We start from the raw sequence: 16453 nt of genomic DNA on the forward strand, positions 1-16453 counted from the left end.
CCTTTCTATATCAGATTTGCATTTGTATTTTGTCATTTTGTCTATGACATTCCTAAGTCAACAGCATAAAATATATGTATTTTATTGACAAACCTTTAAATTAGAATTTAAAAAAAAATCTGACGTTCCTTATTACGATTATCATAGAGAAGAGCATAGCTGGTATAATAGGCATGCGTTATCAGAGCATGCGTATTGCACTAACAAATCAAATGTGATTATGATTCATTTAAGATAATTACCTGACGTTTTCGGCGAGATTCTTCTGATAAATATTATGATGCAAATGACCACTATCACTACACCTAATACTGATGAGCTTATTGCAATTATCACAGTCACGCTGTTTTCTGTAGTTTCTGATGATGTAGTAGCTTCTGTAGTGCTGATTGAGAATGTATTATGTTCTAAAACATAGCATAAATATATAGTGTATATTTTATTTCTTGATGGAATTCAAACGTCTAAAAATGTAAATATAGCCATGTAATGTATAATTCATATAATTGCAAGATTGTAAGAGCTTGTCTCAAAACTCTTATTCTAATAAATAAAGTATGTTGATCATTTTCATTGTTTTAACTGTCATATGAAGGATAATTTTAGAAATATGTCAAACAATTTTATCATCTTAGTTTTAATGATATGTTACAAATACTCCGCTTAGCATTTATAGCAAAACATGGTATAAATCTTGTCTGAATTTATTTTGTTTCCTAAAAATGTAGTTTCCACTCCTAAAAATATCATAACATAAAACATTTACTAGCCTTGTTTGACTTAATTGATTGTACAGTACAACAGAAATTACAACCACCTGCAATAGGTAAACAAAAATAAAGGGACAACAGTCAACATTGTGTTCAAATTTTAATCGCTATAAAAACAAACAAATATGTAACAAAGAAGCACAAATAAGCATATAGACACAGCACATAAGAAAAAAATGAAAGACAAGAATAAAAAACTTACATAAGCACAATAATCCACTATTTTGTACATAAGGAAAAGATGTACCAAGTCAGGAATATGACAGTTATTTCCCATTCATTTGATTTGTTTGCGCTTAATATTTTTCTATTTGATATGATACTTTCCGTCTGTATTTTCCTAGGAGTTCGGTTATTTTTTTATATTACTTTTTAAAGAATAATGCTAGCTTCTTTACTTTCTTCTTAGAATCTATGTCTGAAATATACCACCTATGAAATAAATAAAAACGTCAAGTAAATAAATTAATGTACTAAGTATTACCTTGTTTAATAACAAATAGCTGGTTGACCTCTCCAAAGCTGTTCATAATCACGCATTTATATAGTCCAAACTCAGCTTTGTGTACAGTTAAGTTGCTGATAAATCCTTCTATGTTTACCAAAACATGATGTTGTGTGATTTGTACAATAGAATATGTTGTTGTTTGTTGAAATTTAGTTCCTAATGCAACTGGTTCATTATTAAAGTACCACTTTGGATCATTCGGAAATGGTTTCGAGAAAAAAGTCACAGAAAAAACTGTATCGCTTCCATCGACTGAAGTGGAGTGTGATATGAAAAAAGGTGGACCTGAAATAGAAATAAGAAATTTGCACGGTGGTCTAGATCTGTTTAATTTTTTACAAACAACGTTTATACATACATTTCATTGTGAAACCTAGAATTATCACACATTTGACCATTGGCCTAGCAATTTTACATAGCAATGTTGCATCAAAACATATGCCTTTTTAGCAAACAGAATAGCGAATAATTGTCCACTTTTTTTATAAATATAATTATATTATCCCATACAAAAATGTATTAACATCTTCATGGGATAAATTCTGAATTTCCGTTTCTTCAGATATTTTAAAGAAAACAGCGGAAAGACTTACTAAGGTGTAATAAGTTATTGTTCTATTATATGTCATAATGTTATTGTTATTAAAATTTTGAAAATACTTTGAACGACAAAAGTATTTTACTCGCGTAGTGGTATTAACCATATATGGATTCTTAAAAATTCTATAGAAATTCTTGAAAATACTAAATCTCGGTCTGTTTCTGAAATTAGTTCTTACATAACTTTTGATTTTTTAATCCTGTATACCACCATTCCCAATGTGAAATTATAAATATTTTTGACAATACTTCAAACGATGAAACTATTTTATATTTCTTCCTTTGTGACGTAAACATTTCATAACGTCAAACACGCGAAGCCATGAATGTAGTTTTTAAATTTGATAGGTGTTCTTTTGTTAAATTTTGTTTGTTTTGAGATTGTGACACAGTTAAGATTGCTGTACCCATATTTTGATTATTTAACTATAACGTCTGTTTCATTCACGGATCGTGGTAAATATAATAGAATTTGATGCAACTGTCATGCACGTGGGAGGTTTAGCGCTATAAAACAAGGTTCAATCCACAATTTTCTACATTTCTGAATGCCTGTACCAAGTCAGGAATATGAATGTTGTTGTCCATTCGTTTGATGTGTGTTTGTCATTTGATTTTGCCATTTGATTAGAGACTTTCCTTTTTGAATTTTCCTCAAAGTTCAGTATTTTGTGATTTTACTTTATACAATTAAGTCATAGTACGTCATACCCAGTTCCATACAAATTTGACAGTTGTAGGACATTAATTCTAAATTTCATTGCAGTAAACCAACTCGGAGTCATACACATTTATCGTAGCTGTTTAAAAACATATATTTTTTACTTTTGTGTTTCTAAAGAATATTTTGGAATCTTGAGATAACCAGGTCAAAACTATTACAGTTGTTATCTATTCTTTTGATGTGTTTGAGCTTTTGAATTTGCCATTTGATTAGGGACTTAACGTTATTTGAGTTTTCCTCGGAATTTGGTATTGGTGTTATTTTACGTTAATAGTTAATAAAGTTTGCGCCCCAAAATAGAGAGAGAAAGTTGAATTGATTTACTCGTAGTGATGGTTTTTTCTTTTGCAATGGTACATGAAATTTTGTCTAAAGTAATTGACAGAAGAAAACTTTACAAATGCCAAATATTTCTTTGGAACAACTATAAATTCTTCACATTTTTTTTTAATTTAAAATGCAAATTTAACGAATACAATGGGGAAGCAGCAAATGTACCTTTGACCTTGTAAGCACTCCCATTTACTAAAATGTCATGCTACTTCAGGGAAATAAAAAAGAAAAATATTCTTCTAATGGATTGAGTCTCCAAAACATAATTTTAAGAGAAAATGGCCTTCAAATAGGACCCTTCTATGAATATTTGTAGATTGAACATGACATGCAAACAACGTGCATAGTGTTTTGGGGAGCTTTTTAGATAAAGCACATTAGCCTAAATGAAAGATAGCAATATTTTTTAAAGGATATAAGAGGTGCAAAAAGACAGAAAGGGATCTCACGTTTACGGAAAAATTAAGAGTGCATATATCTTGGGTGTTTCAAAGCACCATTTGTATTTTAATGTTTATAGCTATAGAATATTTTGGGAACTTGTTTACTTAGGCCTATGCACATGAAATAAAAAGTGAAAAATTTTAATGGCTAACTTTCAGTAATAATTAGTTTATGATATGCAATGAAATTTTATGTAAAATGTTGTTTGTATTACTGGACATGATAAAACGTTACTCGAACCAAGTATTTCTTTATTTGAAACAAAGATAAATTCTGCACGAAAAGCAAATTTGATAAAAGCTAATATGGGAACACAATTGTGTTATATCAATTTAACCAATTATTCTGTTATACATGTTATATATTTCGCATTGAAAAGGAATTAAATTTTAATATTTTAATTGCATTATTTTACTATGCTTGTGTATACTTAAAGACAATAGTTGTCTATACATATACATTAGTTGCATATGATTTTTCTTTTTTCTCGAGTCTAGAAGATTGTAAAATTGTGGTTCAATGAACTTGTATGCAAGTTGTTGAGATCATGGCTTTGCTAATAGACAGTGTTCAAAATGGTTTAAACACTAATAAAATGGAACCAATTAACTGATATGTTTTTTATAGGATTATTTCATTGTGTTGGGTTTTTTCAAATTCATTAAACGATATATATAGATTCCATCACTGTGACAAGTGTGGCAAGAATTACATTTCAATATTTAAAGCGCGAAGCGCTGAGCTTTTTAAATATTTAAATTTAACTGTTGAGAGAAGAGAAATTTCGTAATATTCGTGGAATATGTTTCTCTGATGATTTTTATTCTTCCTCGTCAAAGATTTGCATAAAGTTATGTTTATTGTAGGTGACATCATCAGGTTTAATACTTTGTAACTTGTTTTGCACATTGAATGAAAATAATCAAAAAATATCAATAAGTTTGTGTTTACATCTTAACCTAGAATGACACATTAAATTGGATCTAAATTGTTTAGCCGGTCAAAATCTATCTGCCCTAATATTTTCAAACAAATCAGATAACCCATTGTTGGGTTGATGCCCCTAAATGGGCAATTTTAAGGAATTTTTGCAGTTTTTGGTTATTAATCTTGAATATTTGTATAGATAAAGATAACCTGTAAACTGCAATAATGTTCATCAAAGTAAGATCTACAAATAAGCCAACATGACCAAAATGGTCAATTGACCCATAAGGAGTTATAATTATTGCCCTTTAAAGTGAAATTAACAAATGTTTGTTATCTTCTAAAAAAATCTTCTCCTGAAACAACTAAGACAAATTTAACCAAACAATCTTGACCATAATCAGGATCTGGGTATCTAGTTTATAAAAACGTGTCTGATGACCCTGACTGTCAACCAACTTTGTGGACATGGTTAAAAATAGATCATAGGGGTAAAATTTAGTTTTTGACTTATATCTCTAACCCTAAAGCTTAAGCAAAAGTATAACAGTTGCATTATTTCATACATCAATCTATAATTATACTAAGATAACGAGGTCCAATTTGTCAGCCATCATTGGGAAAAAACGACAAATTAAAGAATTCAACTTTATATATAGCTAATATAGGACAATGGTGTTGATTACAATTACACCACTCCAGACCCTTTTGTTTTCTACATAATTAATATTGCCAATAATTAACAAGTTCCGGGTCGAATCCGATACCGATACCAATAGTATATTTACCTGTTACCTATTACCTTATCTGAACGTTCTGCATCTGACAGGCGCACCACCAAACGGTGTATTTAGGATTTTGCTATATACACGGGTCATAATCACAGGGTTGACACTACTAAATTCAGTCACTGTCACATTGTTCCCTACTGTAGTATTTTAATCAGTATGACTTTCTAAGATGACAATACGAATACTGAAAAACTCGACTTAAGATAAGGCGTATAGGTACAGTTTTTAATTTGTTAGCCGGCATGACGTAAAACAGCGAATCAAAGAATTCATCCTTATTTATAACTATTATAGGACAATGCTGTTGATTAAAAAATACTCCATTCCAGGCCCTTTTGTTTTCCAAATAATTAATATTACCAATAATTGATAAGTTCCTGGTCGACGGGTTCAACCAGAAAGATTTTGAAAGCAGAGAAAACTGTGCATCTTATAATCGGTATGACTTTATCAGATGACAATACCAATACTAAAATAAGGCTTACGCATAGTAATATACTTGAATTCAGTCACGGACCCGCGATATCACGGGTGTGTTCTAGTAGTATATAAAAATATCAGGTAAGCGACACAAGCTCCTTGGAGCCTCCAGTTTTTGAATCTCCGAGGTTCACCACAAGAAATATTATTAACTGTAAAATCAAAAGTAGCATGAAATAAAGTTAAAATGAATATGACTTTCCTGATCTATGTTCTAAATACCGTTTTGTAAAGTATCAAGTAATTTCTAAATGAACATTAGAAAGTAGTTGTAGAACTTTTTACGATCAGAAAATTTGCATTAAATTTTAAAAAGGTTCATTTTGATCAACGCAGTTATATGTTTTTGATGATTTTTGGGGAATATCTGATATTGTCCGTCACTTAATTACAGTTATAAACTAGAAAAAATCATTTTTTAAAGTTTAGAATACCTTCTTTCTTATTCAATTTTTATATAAAAAAAAAAACGGACCATTTTTTTAAAAACCCGGACGATTTCCCAGTTGCTCTCGAAAAAAAACCCGGACAATAACAAACACTGATTTTTTTGGTTAAATACAAGAAAATTGTGCTTCTTTGTTAATCAACATATGTATAGTATTCAATATAAGATGGGTAGTAATGTAAAAAAAACTATTATAACTACGAAATAGCAGGTAATTTAACTTTTCGCATGTTTTATCAATTGAAAAAGCCCAAACCTAGCCGGACACTATACCTACAGTGAAGATGCGAACATAAAAACGCACACACATAAATATCTAGATAACTATGTTAAGTGTAAACGGATGCCAATTGATTGAAACAAGTGACAATAATTTATTATGTTTGGAATAATATTTACCGCTTACGAACAATGTTGTAGACTTTTCCATGAGTGTCTGCCCGAGAATATCTGTTTTCCATCTACATGTGTAATCACCAGTATCTTGGCTATTGCAGAATGGAATAGTCAGAATGTTTGAGTTGTTTATATGCTTGCCTTCGAGTGCACGAATAGTTTCACCAGCATTCGAATGAATCCACGAGACTGGAATAGCGCCGACCCATTGTAAAGTACAGTTTAACTCAATACTTTTTGAAGTGTCACAATAGGTCTGTCTCGTCAATTCTAAAGTAGCTAAATGGTAAAAAGGAAAAGTAAAATCTTTTATGAACTCATGAGTTTTACAACATACAATCTATAGTTTTACTCGAAAAGGAAATAGAAACACATAACTGGACATTTATTATGTACTAACAAATATATGATAAAATACTCAATATTTCTTTTTGAAATTTCATACAAGAAGAATATTTACTATATATTAATAGGTCTGTGAAGATTTGTTTTATAAACTTTAAACCTTGTCATTTACTTGTTTTTTCAACACTGATATTTTTTTTTAATTCTTTATGAGTCATGTATGTAAGTGGTTCGTGTTGCATCATCTGTAGTTATCGGTGTAGTGATTTATTTAATAATAACAACTGTTCACTGTTTATTAAAAAAACAAATGGAAGATATTGATTGTCCATTGGTGTCTTCGAACTTTTTTTATGAATGATATTGGCTCCAGTTGTACTCTATATGGGACATAGATAATTTTAACTTCACGTGTTTTGCTTTTCTAAAACTCCAATTATCATGTTAAATAGATTTTTATTGTTATCTCAACATACATATTAGTAATTGTAGATTTATAGAGCTCTTAATTTGTGTGAAGCTATTTATCCTGAAAACAGAGTTGATAACATTTTACAACCAGAAAGAAGAAAATGTAGACAAATTCACATACCTGGGAGCAGTCATAGACAAAGAGGGAGGAGGAAGTTGTGACATCAAAAATAGAATACAGAAAGCAAGAGGGACATTCAAACGCCTTAGAAATATATCGTATGCAAGAGGTATAGGCCGAAAAACAAAAATACACCTAATAAATCATTAGTTAGACCTGTATTATTGTATGGATGTGAAACATGGACACTAACAAACATTGAAGAAAAGAAACTTAATACTGTAGAACACCAATGCCTAAGTAAGATCCTTAAAATAAGATGGCAAAGTAAAACATCGAACAAAACAGTAAACGAAATAGCTAACACCAGAAACATCGGTTGTGAAATCAGAAGGAGACGGTGGACATGGATAGGACATATATTTAGGCGTGAAAGAGATAACAACAGCTATGTAGCTCTACAATGGGCACCTGCAGGGAAAGGAACTAGAGGAAGGCCAAAAACTACATGGAGAAGAACATCAGAGAGAGAAAGAAACCAACAAGGATGGACAAGTTGGAACGTAGCCAGAACAGCGGCAAAGGATAGAAAAGGATGAAAGAGCAGCGTGGAGGCCTTATGCGACTTCTGGCGCGGAGAGAATTAAGGTTAGGGTAAGGTATTTATCCTGAGGGACAAAAAAGTCACTGTTATCAGGCTTAATATATTTTAAATTTGAAGTGAATCAGGTCGCGTATTTGTATTCTTTCAAACAACTGGTTCTTTTCTTTTTCTTAAATTGTTAATTATTAAATAATGGATTGTTCTAAAAATAAATCCTATGATAAAAAATTGTTATTAGCATTATTGTAACCCACAGTGAAGTAGTAAACGTGCGTTTACTCTTTTTTATCAAATAGAGGACGCGCCAATGTCACGTTAATGCGGAGGAAAACGCCAGTTAATTATGAAACACATTAGAAATTACGCGTTAACGCGGAGGTAAACGTTAACGTAAATGCCTGTTTTTTTTATTCGCGCGACTTCATGTAATGCTTGATCTGCACCCAAATGTACAATATGATAATGAAAGTAATGACAAAAATACCTCGTCCTGAAACAAATTGTTCTACAACTACTCCATATACATTAAAAGTCTTACAACTATAAACACTGCTCGTACGTCTCATGAAAATTTGAATCGTTACAATCGTAACAATCACATTATATTGCTTTAGTCCAATCGTCATGTTGTTAACGGCTATGGAGTATTGGGGATCTCCATTTCAGTTGTTAAGTCCTTGTAACCATTGAATAATGAAATCGTATGGGATGGAATAGAACATTACAGACAAGATTAAATAATCATCCTTGTCTTCTGTATGCTGATTTAATACAGCGAAAAATAGTGATCGACTAAAAAGAAGACACTTTTGTTTCTTTAACAAAAAAGGTATTATGTGCTGAGGGATGGATGCATCTGCAATGTTGAGCTGCAGATTTGTGGATTATGTTCGACTGTATGATTGCAATACTAGACGTAAATTTTCTTTACTATCACTTATATTGGTTTTATTTCTGAAACGGTCATTTTTAACTGAACAACTCTTAAATTCTTGAATGTTTTGCTCACACAAATGACGATACCTTTTGTCGTGCAGTAACTGGTCAGTACACTGCCGACTGCGAAGAGTTTAGTTCTGGTCATTACTGTTTCAGGTTTTAAAGAAAACAAAACCATGCCTTTTACCAAGTAGTGTTTATGAAATTTTAGTTCCGTTGTTTTCGTCTTATAGTTTATATTTGCCCTCGGTCTCTATTCGCTACATGGATTTAATTTATCTCAAAAGATTTATAATTTTAGAACAGCGGTATACTGCTGCTGTTTTTATTTTGTACGTCAGTAAATCGATTGTATAACTGTTTGGAAACGTCCAGTTATGTTCAAAATGGAAAACACATATTATTCCTTAGTATGACATAATATGCTGGTATTGCTGTATTTGTTACTCTTTTTGAAAATTATAAAGTGATATATATGTACACCTCGCCAAAAGTTAAGCAACACCTAAATGTTTTTGCTTCTAATTTTTGTTTTACAATTGTCGTCTTGTGCTTTGAACTAAGTGTCGTAATGTTCTAACAGCAATTCTTTGCCATTCAATCAAGGCTGCTTGTAATTCCTGTAAATTCTTACTAGCTGTAACCCTGTTGTTGACTGTTGGAGCAATATCATCTCAAACATGCTAAATTGAAATGGCAAAGAATTGCTGTTAGAACATTACGACACTTAGTTCAAAGCACAAGACGACATGTGGCTAAATTTTTCCGGAAGCGTGGAGGATACAATCACTACTGGCCTAAATTGTACTTTAATTTATTCACAAGTTGTCACTCTCGAGTTTTGAAAAGAATAGTGTGTATAGTGCAGAGCAAACTTTATAAAAACTTCAGTTAAAGTTGAAACTTTATCTTGTATTTTATTTTGCCCTTTTATAACCATTTGCCAAAATGAAACAGACAAAAGTTCAATCATGAAAACAGTCCAAACTTTCAATTTTCAATTACCATTTTATATGTTTTCTTATAAATACACAAATACAGTTCATTGTATCAATAATTCGATAAGTTACGGATTCATTAAAAACGATTCTGGAAAATTATCAGGTGTTGCTTAACAGTTTGCGAGGTGTATATATAACAAAAATATTAGTATCAAATGAAATAATGTATCGACCTGTTTGAGAGGTAAATAAACTCATCAAAGATACCAGGACTAAATTTAGTATATACGCCAGACGCGCGTTTCGTCTACAAAAGACTCATCAGTGACGCTCGAATCCAAAAAAGTTAAAAAGGCCAAATAAAGTACCAAGTTGAAGAGCATTGAGAACCAAAATTCCTAAAAGTTTTGTTAAATACAGCTAGATTCAATTAATTACTAGCAAATCTACAAAACTATTTATGAAACGACATTAGCCTTTGTCTTTTAAAAAGAGACAAAATAAAAAAAATCGGCTATTTTGACACACAAGGCATTAAGAACAAATGTACATTTTAAACGCTTTTTAGTGCATGCTACTGATTACGTACCTTTGACCAACAACTGTACAGATCTGTTTAAACTTGGAAGCAGAGAATAGTCTGTTGACAGCATACATGTGTATTCTCCAGAGTCGTCATGATCACAAAACGGTAAATGAAGTGTATTTGTATCCTTATCAACAAAGTCTATATTCATTTCCCTTATGAATTTGCCATTACGTGAATGTATCCAACGTATTAGATTTGTTGTTAAGTAGTTGAATTCACATAGAAGATCGACGGGTTGAGATACAATGCAACTCTGTACAGGTACAACATTGTCTAAAAATAGGAAAATAACCACAGTAAACAAATTCAACTATTAAATATCAATGAATCATACTATTATATAATCATTAGCAGACACTTTCGTTTGCGCTATATATATGGCAAATATTGTTGCTGTCAACACTCATCCTATCGACGCAACTGGTTCTGCTCCTGTTCCAAATCAGAAATATATCGATAAGGTTCATTTTTTTTTGTTGTTTTTTTTAGGTGTGCGTTCGTTTCCATCAGTATTTTGAACGGTAAACCAAAAATTGACTTTTATTTCTTAAATAGTTTACAGAGATAGTGGTTAAATACCCTTGTTTTTGTATATTTAATTCATATTTATTCAATATCAGGTTAACAAAAATAAAGATTCGTGGCAGAGAAGTCTTATTATACATACCAATACAATCAAAGTCTTGAGGTACCAACTCAGATAGTGTTTTATTTCTTTTTGAACATTTTCCACCCTGAGTTACAAACGGCTGATCATGGCGTACGTACACGAACCACATGACGTCACAATCACACATTAGATTTTCATCATTAAAATATCTAAAATTGAGAAAATAAATTGCTGGATCTTTTGTGTATTTTTGCCATTTAGCTCTTCGCGTGTGCCAAAGCTATACATTCTAGACTTTTTTTTTGTTTTGCATTTTGGTAAAAAAAAAAAAAAAAAAAAAATGTATTTGAATGGAAAAGCGTTTCTGATAAAGATAAAAGGAAAAATGCATTTCAGAAACGCAAAATATGTAAAAATGTTTAAATCTATTAATGAATATGCCTATTACACATGTTAATGTTTTTTTTGTTGTATCGATAAGATGCATTTGTACATCTGTAAGTTTTTAATTATGTGCTCTTTAGTCGAAATTTAATAATAAATTTATAAATAAATAATAGATTATTTTTTTATAATTCCTTAAAGTCATATGAAACCTCAAATTAAAAAAAAATATGCATATGTTTTTTAAAACTACATGGATAGTTTTCATTATACAACTTATGTACATATACTTTTTCTGAGGAAAATTCTTTTATTTGTCCACATTTAGAAGAAGTTTACTTATTTTTAATTGCTTGCTGCCAGGAAGCAATTCGCCGACATATTTTCCTTATGCATAGTGACCTAAGCGTGACCCTCCTCGTAAAAATCCGTTGATAGCAATACGCATGAATCTGTCATTAAAATAAACAATGACCTGATTGTATATGTTAAACACGTGCTAATACCCATGCTTGTTGTTGATTATTTACTGTAAGGTGACAATGGGAAAACATCGGCTTTAAAACACGGCATTTAATGAGTAGCCATATTTGTTAAATCATAACAGACAGAGAGAAAAAAAAATTACGATTATACGATATATTTGCGTAAAAAATGATAAAATCGTGCACAGAGGACTAAGTTTATGATTTATACATGCATTGGTTCAAGAATTGGATAAACATTATTTTTCACCAGTCACTTGTTTCTTATGACTTTAATCTTCCGCTTTTCAAGATTAATTTAACAACATAGTATGATGTGACTCATTTTATGGTTACGTCGATCTCAGTAACCATCGCAATATTGATATACCCGTGATTATCGTTTATTTTAAGTAACACATGATGTTGTGATCCTGTTTTTATCTTCATATAAGAGAACGTTAATACGATTCGTTGAAAGTTCTAGATGAGAGACTAAGTAATAATGTACATCGGATAATGCAGACCCAAGTTGCCATGTCTGTACTGAACTTTTTACCTGCTGAAATTATGTATCTAATGTTCTTCAATGCAGTTCCCAAAACATTGGGAAATATGCCATGGAAATAATATCATTGTAGACAAGGCAATGGAAACATTAGTGTATATTATCATAGTTAGCTGTGTGTTATCAATTATCATTCTAGAAGGTAACATTATTGGTGAAATATATATTACTAATTCAGCGTTAACATCAAAGGTATTGTCGACATTTCAACAAACCTCCATATTTGATTTTGTGAAGGTTTTGTTTCTCAGTCGTCCTTTGACGGTTTTCTTTGTCTTGGTTTTTTATTTTTTTTATTAATCGTTTTTTGTTTTTTGTTTTTTTTTAATTCCTCATTTACACCATATCTCAATATATAGCAGCCTACAAGACAGACTTAGTAAGCCCTGTTGTAATATATTTTAGTTAAAGGTTATTGTTATTTTATTGTCTAATCATATGGATTTAAAAAAAATGGATTATGTGGGGAAATTTAAGGGTATAGAAAGAGTGCGAATTATATACTTCAGATTTATAGATATCAATGTACTGCTAGTGGTGAGTATATATATTAAGAAACAAAATGATATATGGTCAGAGCACACAAGACTATAATTTGTCCACTGCACATTAACACAATGGCGGTATGTAAATGTCTAAGACCATCCTGTATTATTTTATACATAAAATTTATCAACAAGAAATTGGTATCTTCTACATTTATAGAAAAACAACGCGACGTTCATTGACATACCCCTTGTTCATAAAGTGTCTGCTCAGACAATTGTAACGTTTTTTAAAAAGGCAAAGTAGTAAATGCTCTAAAATGAATTTTTGTATGGATCTGCTGATAATAAATGATCGATTGATCAGTGTGTGTACTGAATGACGTGAGCCAAGTTTGAAAACTCAGTCAATTGAAATTATATCTTTATAGTTTTGATAAAAAGAAAATAAATAATATTTTCACTAAAATGGACCCTTTTCTGACCTTTCGTATGCATTAATGCGATAAACTTACATTTTGTCTGAGATAGTTATCATTCGGTTTTCTTTCATTTCACAGTTTTGACCAAGAAATCTAAAAAGACGAAAAACAAATAAGTCGGTAACACACCATGCGATGCCAACTACAAAAAAACATAATTGACTTGTGCGCTGTAAGCATGATATTAACTGTAGCTTTACATTTGTTTTATAAGAGAAAAACAATAATTTTCAGATGTTCTGTTTACAGGTTTTTATCCAAGAAATAGCTAATGAGGAACCTACAAAACTAATCTAAAAATGTATTTATGGAAATCTTGTCTTTCAAACGAAAACATTCCTACACGATCTTAATATTTCCACTTGTTTAACTAATTATTTTAAAAATCACTATATCGCAATCGTACGCCATAACTGGACATTACACAGGTTTCAACGAAATGTTGGCGTCACAATAGAAAGTTAAATACGCCACAAAGGAAAAGTGTATATCAAATAGTCGTATGTTCATAATAATTATATGTTCTCAATTTTCGAAAAGAGGAAAGAGATAATAAGGGGGCGATACAAAACAAATAAATGTCGCGGATTAACCATAATGGTCAAATGATTTGATTGACACTAACAAAACTGAAAATAAAGACATTCGTAATATAGGTCATTCCATTCTTCATATGACATTATATTTGAAATTGTGTTGTTCATAATATGATTTAGATCCAATAAACATATTCCTGCTTTGATAATAACAATTATTTCAAGTTCGATACGAGTTGGAAGCATTCACTGACCGCTCAATTTTAAAACTTGGAAGCAGCCATTAAGACACATTGTCATCCCTTTCGAAACAAAATCTATTGTATAATATGGCCTTTTTTAAACTCTTATATAATATAACTAGATTTATCGAAATTCCTAAAGAATGTTAAGAAAAATGCTTACAATTTGTTGAAATTAACATTAATGAAGGCATTCTTCTCTATTACAGTGTTATTGTTACCGTCAAAAATCATTTCTATTGCTCTGCAAAAAATGTAGAAAATAAATCTCAACTGAAACATCAATGAACTTGTAAGAGAATGCTAAATCTAGACAATGGCTTAAACAAATAGTTGAACTTAGTCGGTATTATATGACAGATTGTTACCAGTTAAAAACGTGTGAACCTCCGTTTCAATGATCACATGTATACACTTTCAACAGTACTTGGATTATATGCAGAAATACAATTCATATAAAGTTACAGGTTCTGAAAATAAACTTTTTCCTAAAGATTGTAATTCATTATCGTTGTAAGATCTATGAATATTGTATATATCGGTAGTAACACCGATTTTATTGTCAATACATGCAAGTAACACCACATATTGATATCAAGTTATCAACGCGTATGGTCCTGAATTCTGTTTGAGACTTATAGTTTGTCGCTGAGCAAAGTTAGGCACATTTGAATTTATGTTTTAACTTTCATTCTAAGGTGTTTGTAAAAATGAGACTCTTGTAGAAATAGTATTTTACACAGATTAAATTTGTGCTGTATCTTCATTATATCGGCGGCAAAAAAGAATATAAGGTATAGGTGTTGGGATCCCGCTAACATGTTTAACCCAGCCACATTATTTATGTTTGTGCCTGTCCCAAGTCAGGAGCCTGTAATTCAGTGAATGCGAATGCCGTTTGTTTATGTGTTACATATTTGTTTTTCGTTCAATTTTTTATACAAATAAGGCCGTTAGTTTTCTGGTTTGAATTGTTTTACATTGTCATATCGGTGCCTTTTATAGCTGACTATGCGGTATTGGCTTTGCTCATTGTTGAAGGTCGTACGGTGACCTTTAGTTGTTAATGTCTGTGTCATTTTGGTCTCTTGTGAACAGTTGTCTCATTGGCAATCAAACCACATCTTCTTTTTTATAGTAACATTAAAGACTGAAAATATTAACGTTGTTGCAAGCATCAGCGATATTTCTCTGCTTATTTTAACAAAAGTGTACCAAATTGGCTGATAAAAACAAATTGTTATTTCGTTATTTCCCTTTAATTAATGAATGAACCAAATAAATCTTATCTTATTTTTTTTCATATCTTGTAGTTAGTTGCCCTTTCAGATGTAACAGACTAACAGTCGGCAAATCAGGAGTATATTTCGTAAAAAATATATAGAGGCAATAAAAGTTGTATAAAAAATAAAATCCAAAAAATACTGAAAAATTCAAACCGGAAAGTCCCTTATCAAATGGCAAAATCAAATAATAAAACACTTCAAACGAAAGGACAAAAACTGTCATATTCCTCAGGCGGAAACCCAGTTGAAATAGAACAAAAGAATCGAAGCTCCTTGTTAGAGTAGTCGATAAATGCCTACTGTAATGTTTACTATAGTAACGATTTGTTTTAAAAGTCAATAGAAAAAAAATGAAACGACAATTTTCTTCTCAACTCCGAAGTGTTTTATTTTAAAAATACCATTTCCATAAGTATTCAATTTATCTATTACATAGTAATGCAGAACAAGTAGATATCAAGTCGACGACATGGGTATCTTTCAAGTTGGATAAAAAAAATGCATAACCTCCGATTGTTTTTAAATTACCACGGACGGAGAACATATTCATCTATTAGATCAGTATTTTTTGTGTCTGCCCTTCCATTATGTGACTCAAGAAAACTTTCCAGAAAATCGAGTGCACCTTTTTATGTTAGGGCGTGTTTGAGGTGTATATTTTGTCTTTAAAACGTACAAAGCAGGAATATTTGATATATCATCTCGCTTCAGATTCTATCATTTTTATATATCAAAGCTACAGATTGACTTTATAACATAAAAAAAATCACAGTACGAAAAGATGAAATATATGGGTGACCCGTCAAGTGAAATACATATCTAACGAATCACAAAAACAGAGTAGGTGTGTTCGAATAGCTATTATTTTTTACTAAAAGTACTTGACGACAGTCTTTTAAGTTGGATGATGAAAATGCATATCTTCGAAAAAAAAAATTTTGTGTGTGATAACTAGTGTTTATAATCATCATTCTTTGTCTGCCCTTCCACGAATTGTTCAATTACGATTTTTTTAAATGTTTAAG

General features: G+C 31.0%; 1 protein-coding gene across 1 annotated transcript in view; it reads right to left on the reverse strand.

Moving 5' to 3' along the window:
* LOC139493131 (obscurin-like protein 1) overlaps window positions 1-14374 on the reverse strand; it is a 228406-nt gene extending 214032 nt beyond the window's left edge. Inside the window, exons 1-7 of the mRNA XM_071281294.1 lie at window positions 14306-14374; window positions 13398-13457; window positions 11039-11190; window positions 10372-10644; window positions 6425-6700; window positions 1255-1563; window positions 243-407 (exon numbers count right to left, since the gene is read on the reverse strand). Of these exons, the coding sequence (XP_071137395.1) occupies window positions 243-407; window positions 1255-1563; window positions 6425-6700; window positions 10372-10644; window positions 11039-11190; window positions 13398-13435 (1213 nt within the window). The 5' untranslated portion in view covers window positions 13436-13457; window positions 14306-14374. The remainder of the gene's footprint in view (window positions 1-242; window positions 408-1254; window positions 1564-6424; window positions 6701-10371; window positions 10645-11038; window positions 11191-13397; window positions 13458-14305) is intronic.
* Window positions 14375-16453: the final 2079 nt, after the last annotated feature.

Source organism: Mytilus edulis, chromosome 10 (genome assembly GCF_963676685.1).
Source record: "Mytilus edulis chromosome 10, xbMytEdul2.2, whole genome shotgun sequence".
Taxonomy (NCBI): Eukaryota; Metazoa; Mollusca; class Bivalvia; order Mytilida; family Mytilidae; genus Mytilus; species Mytilus edulis.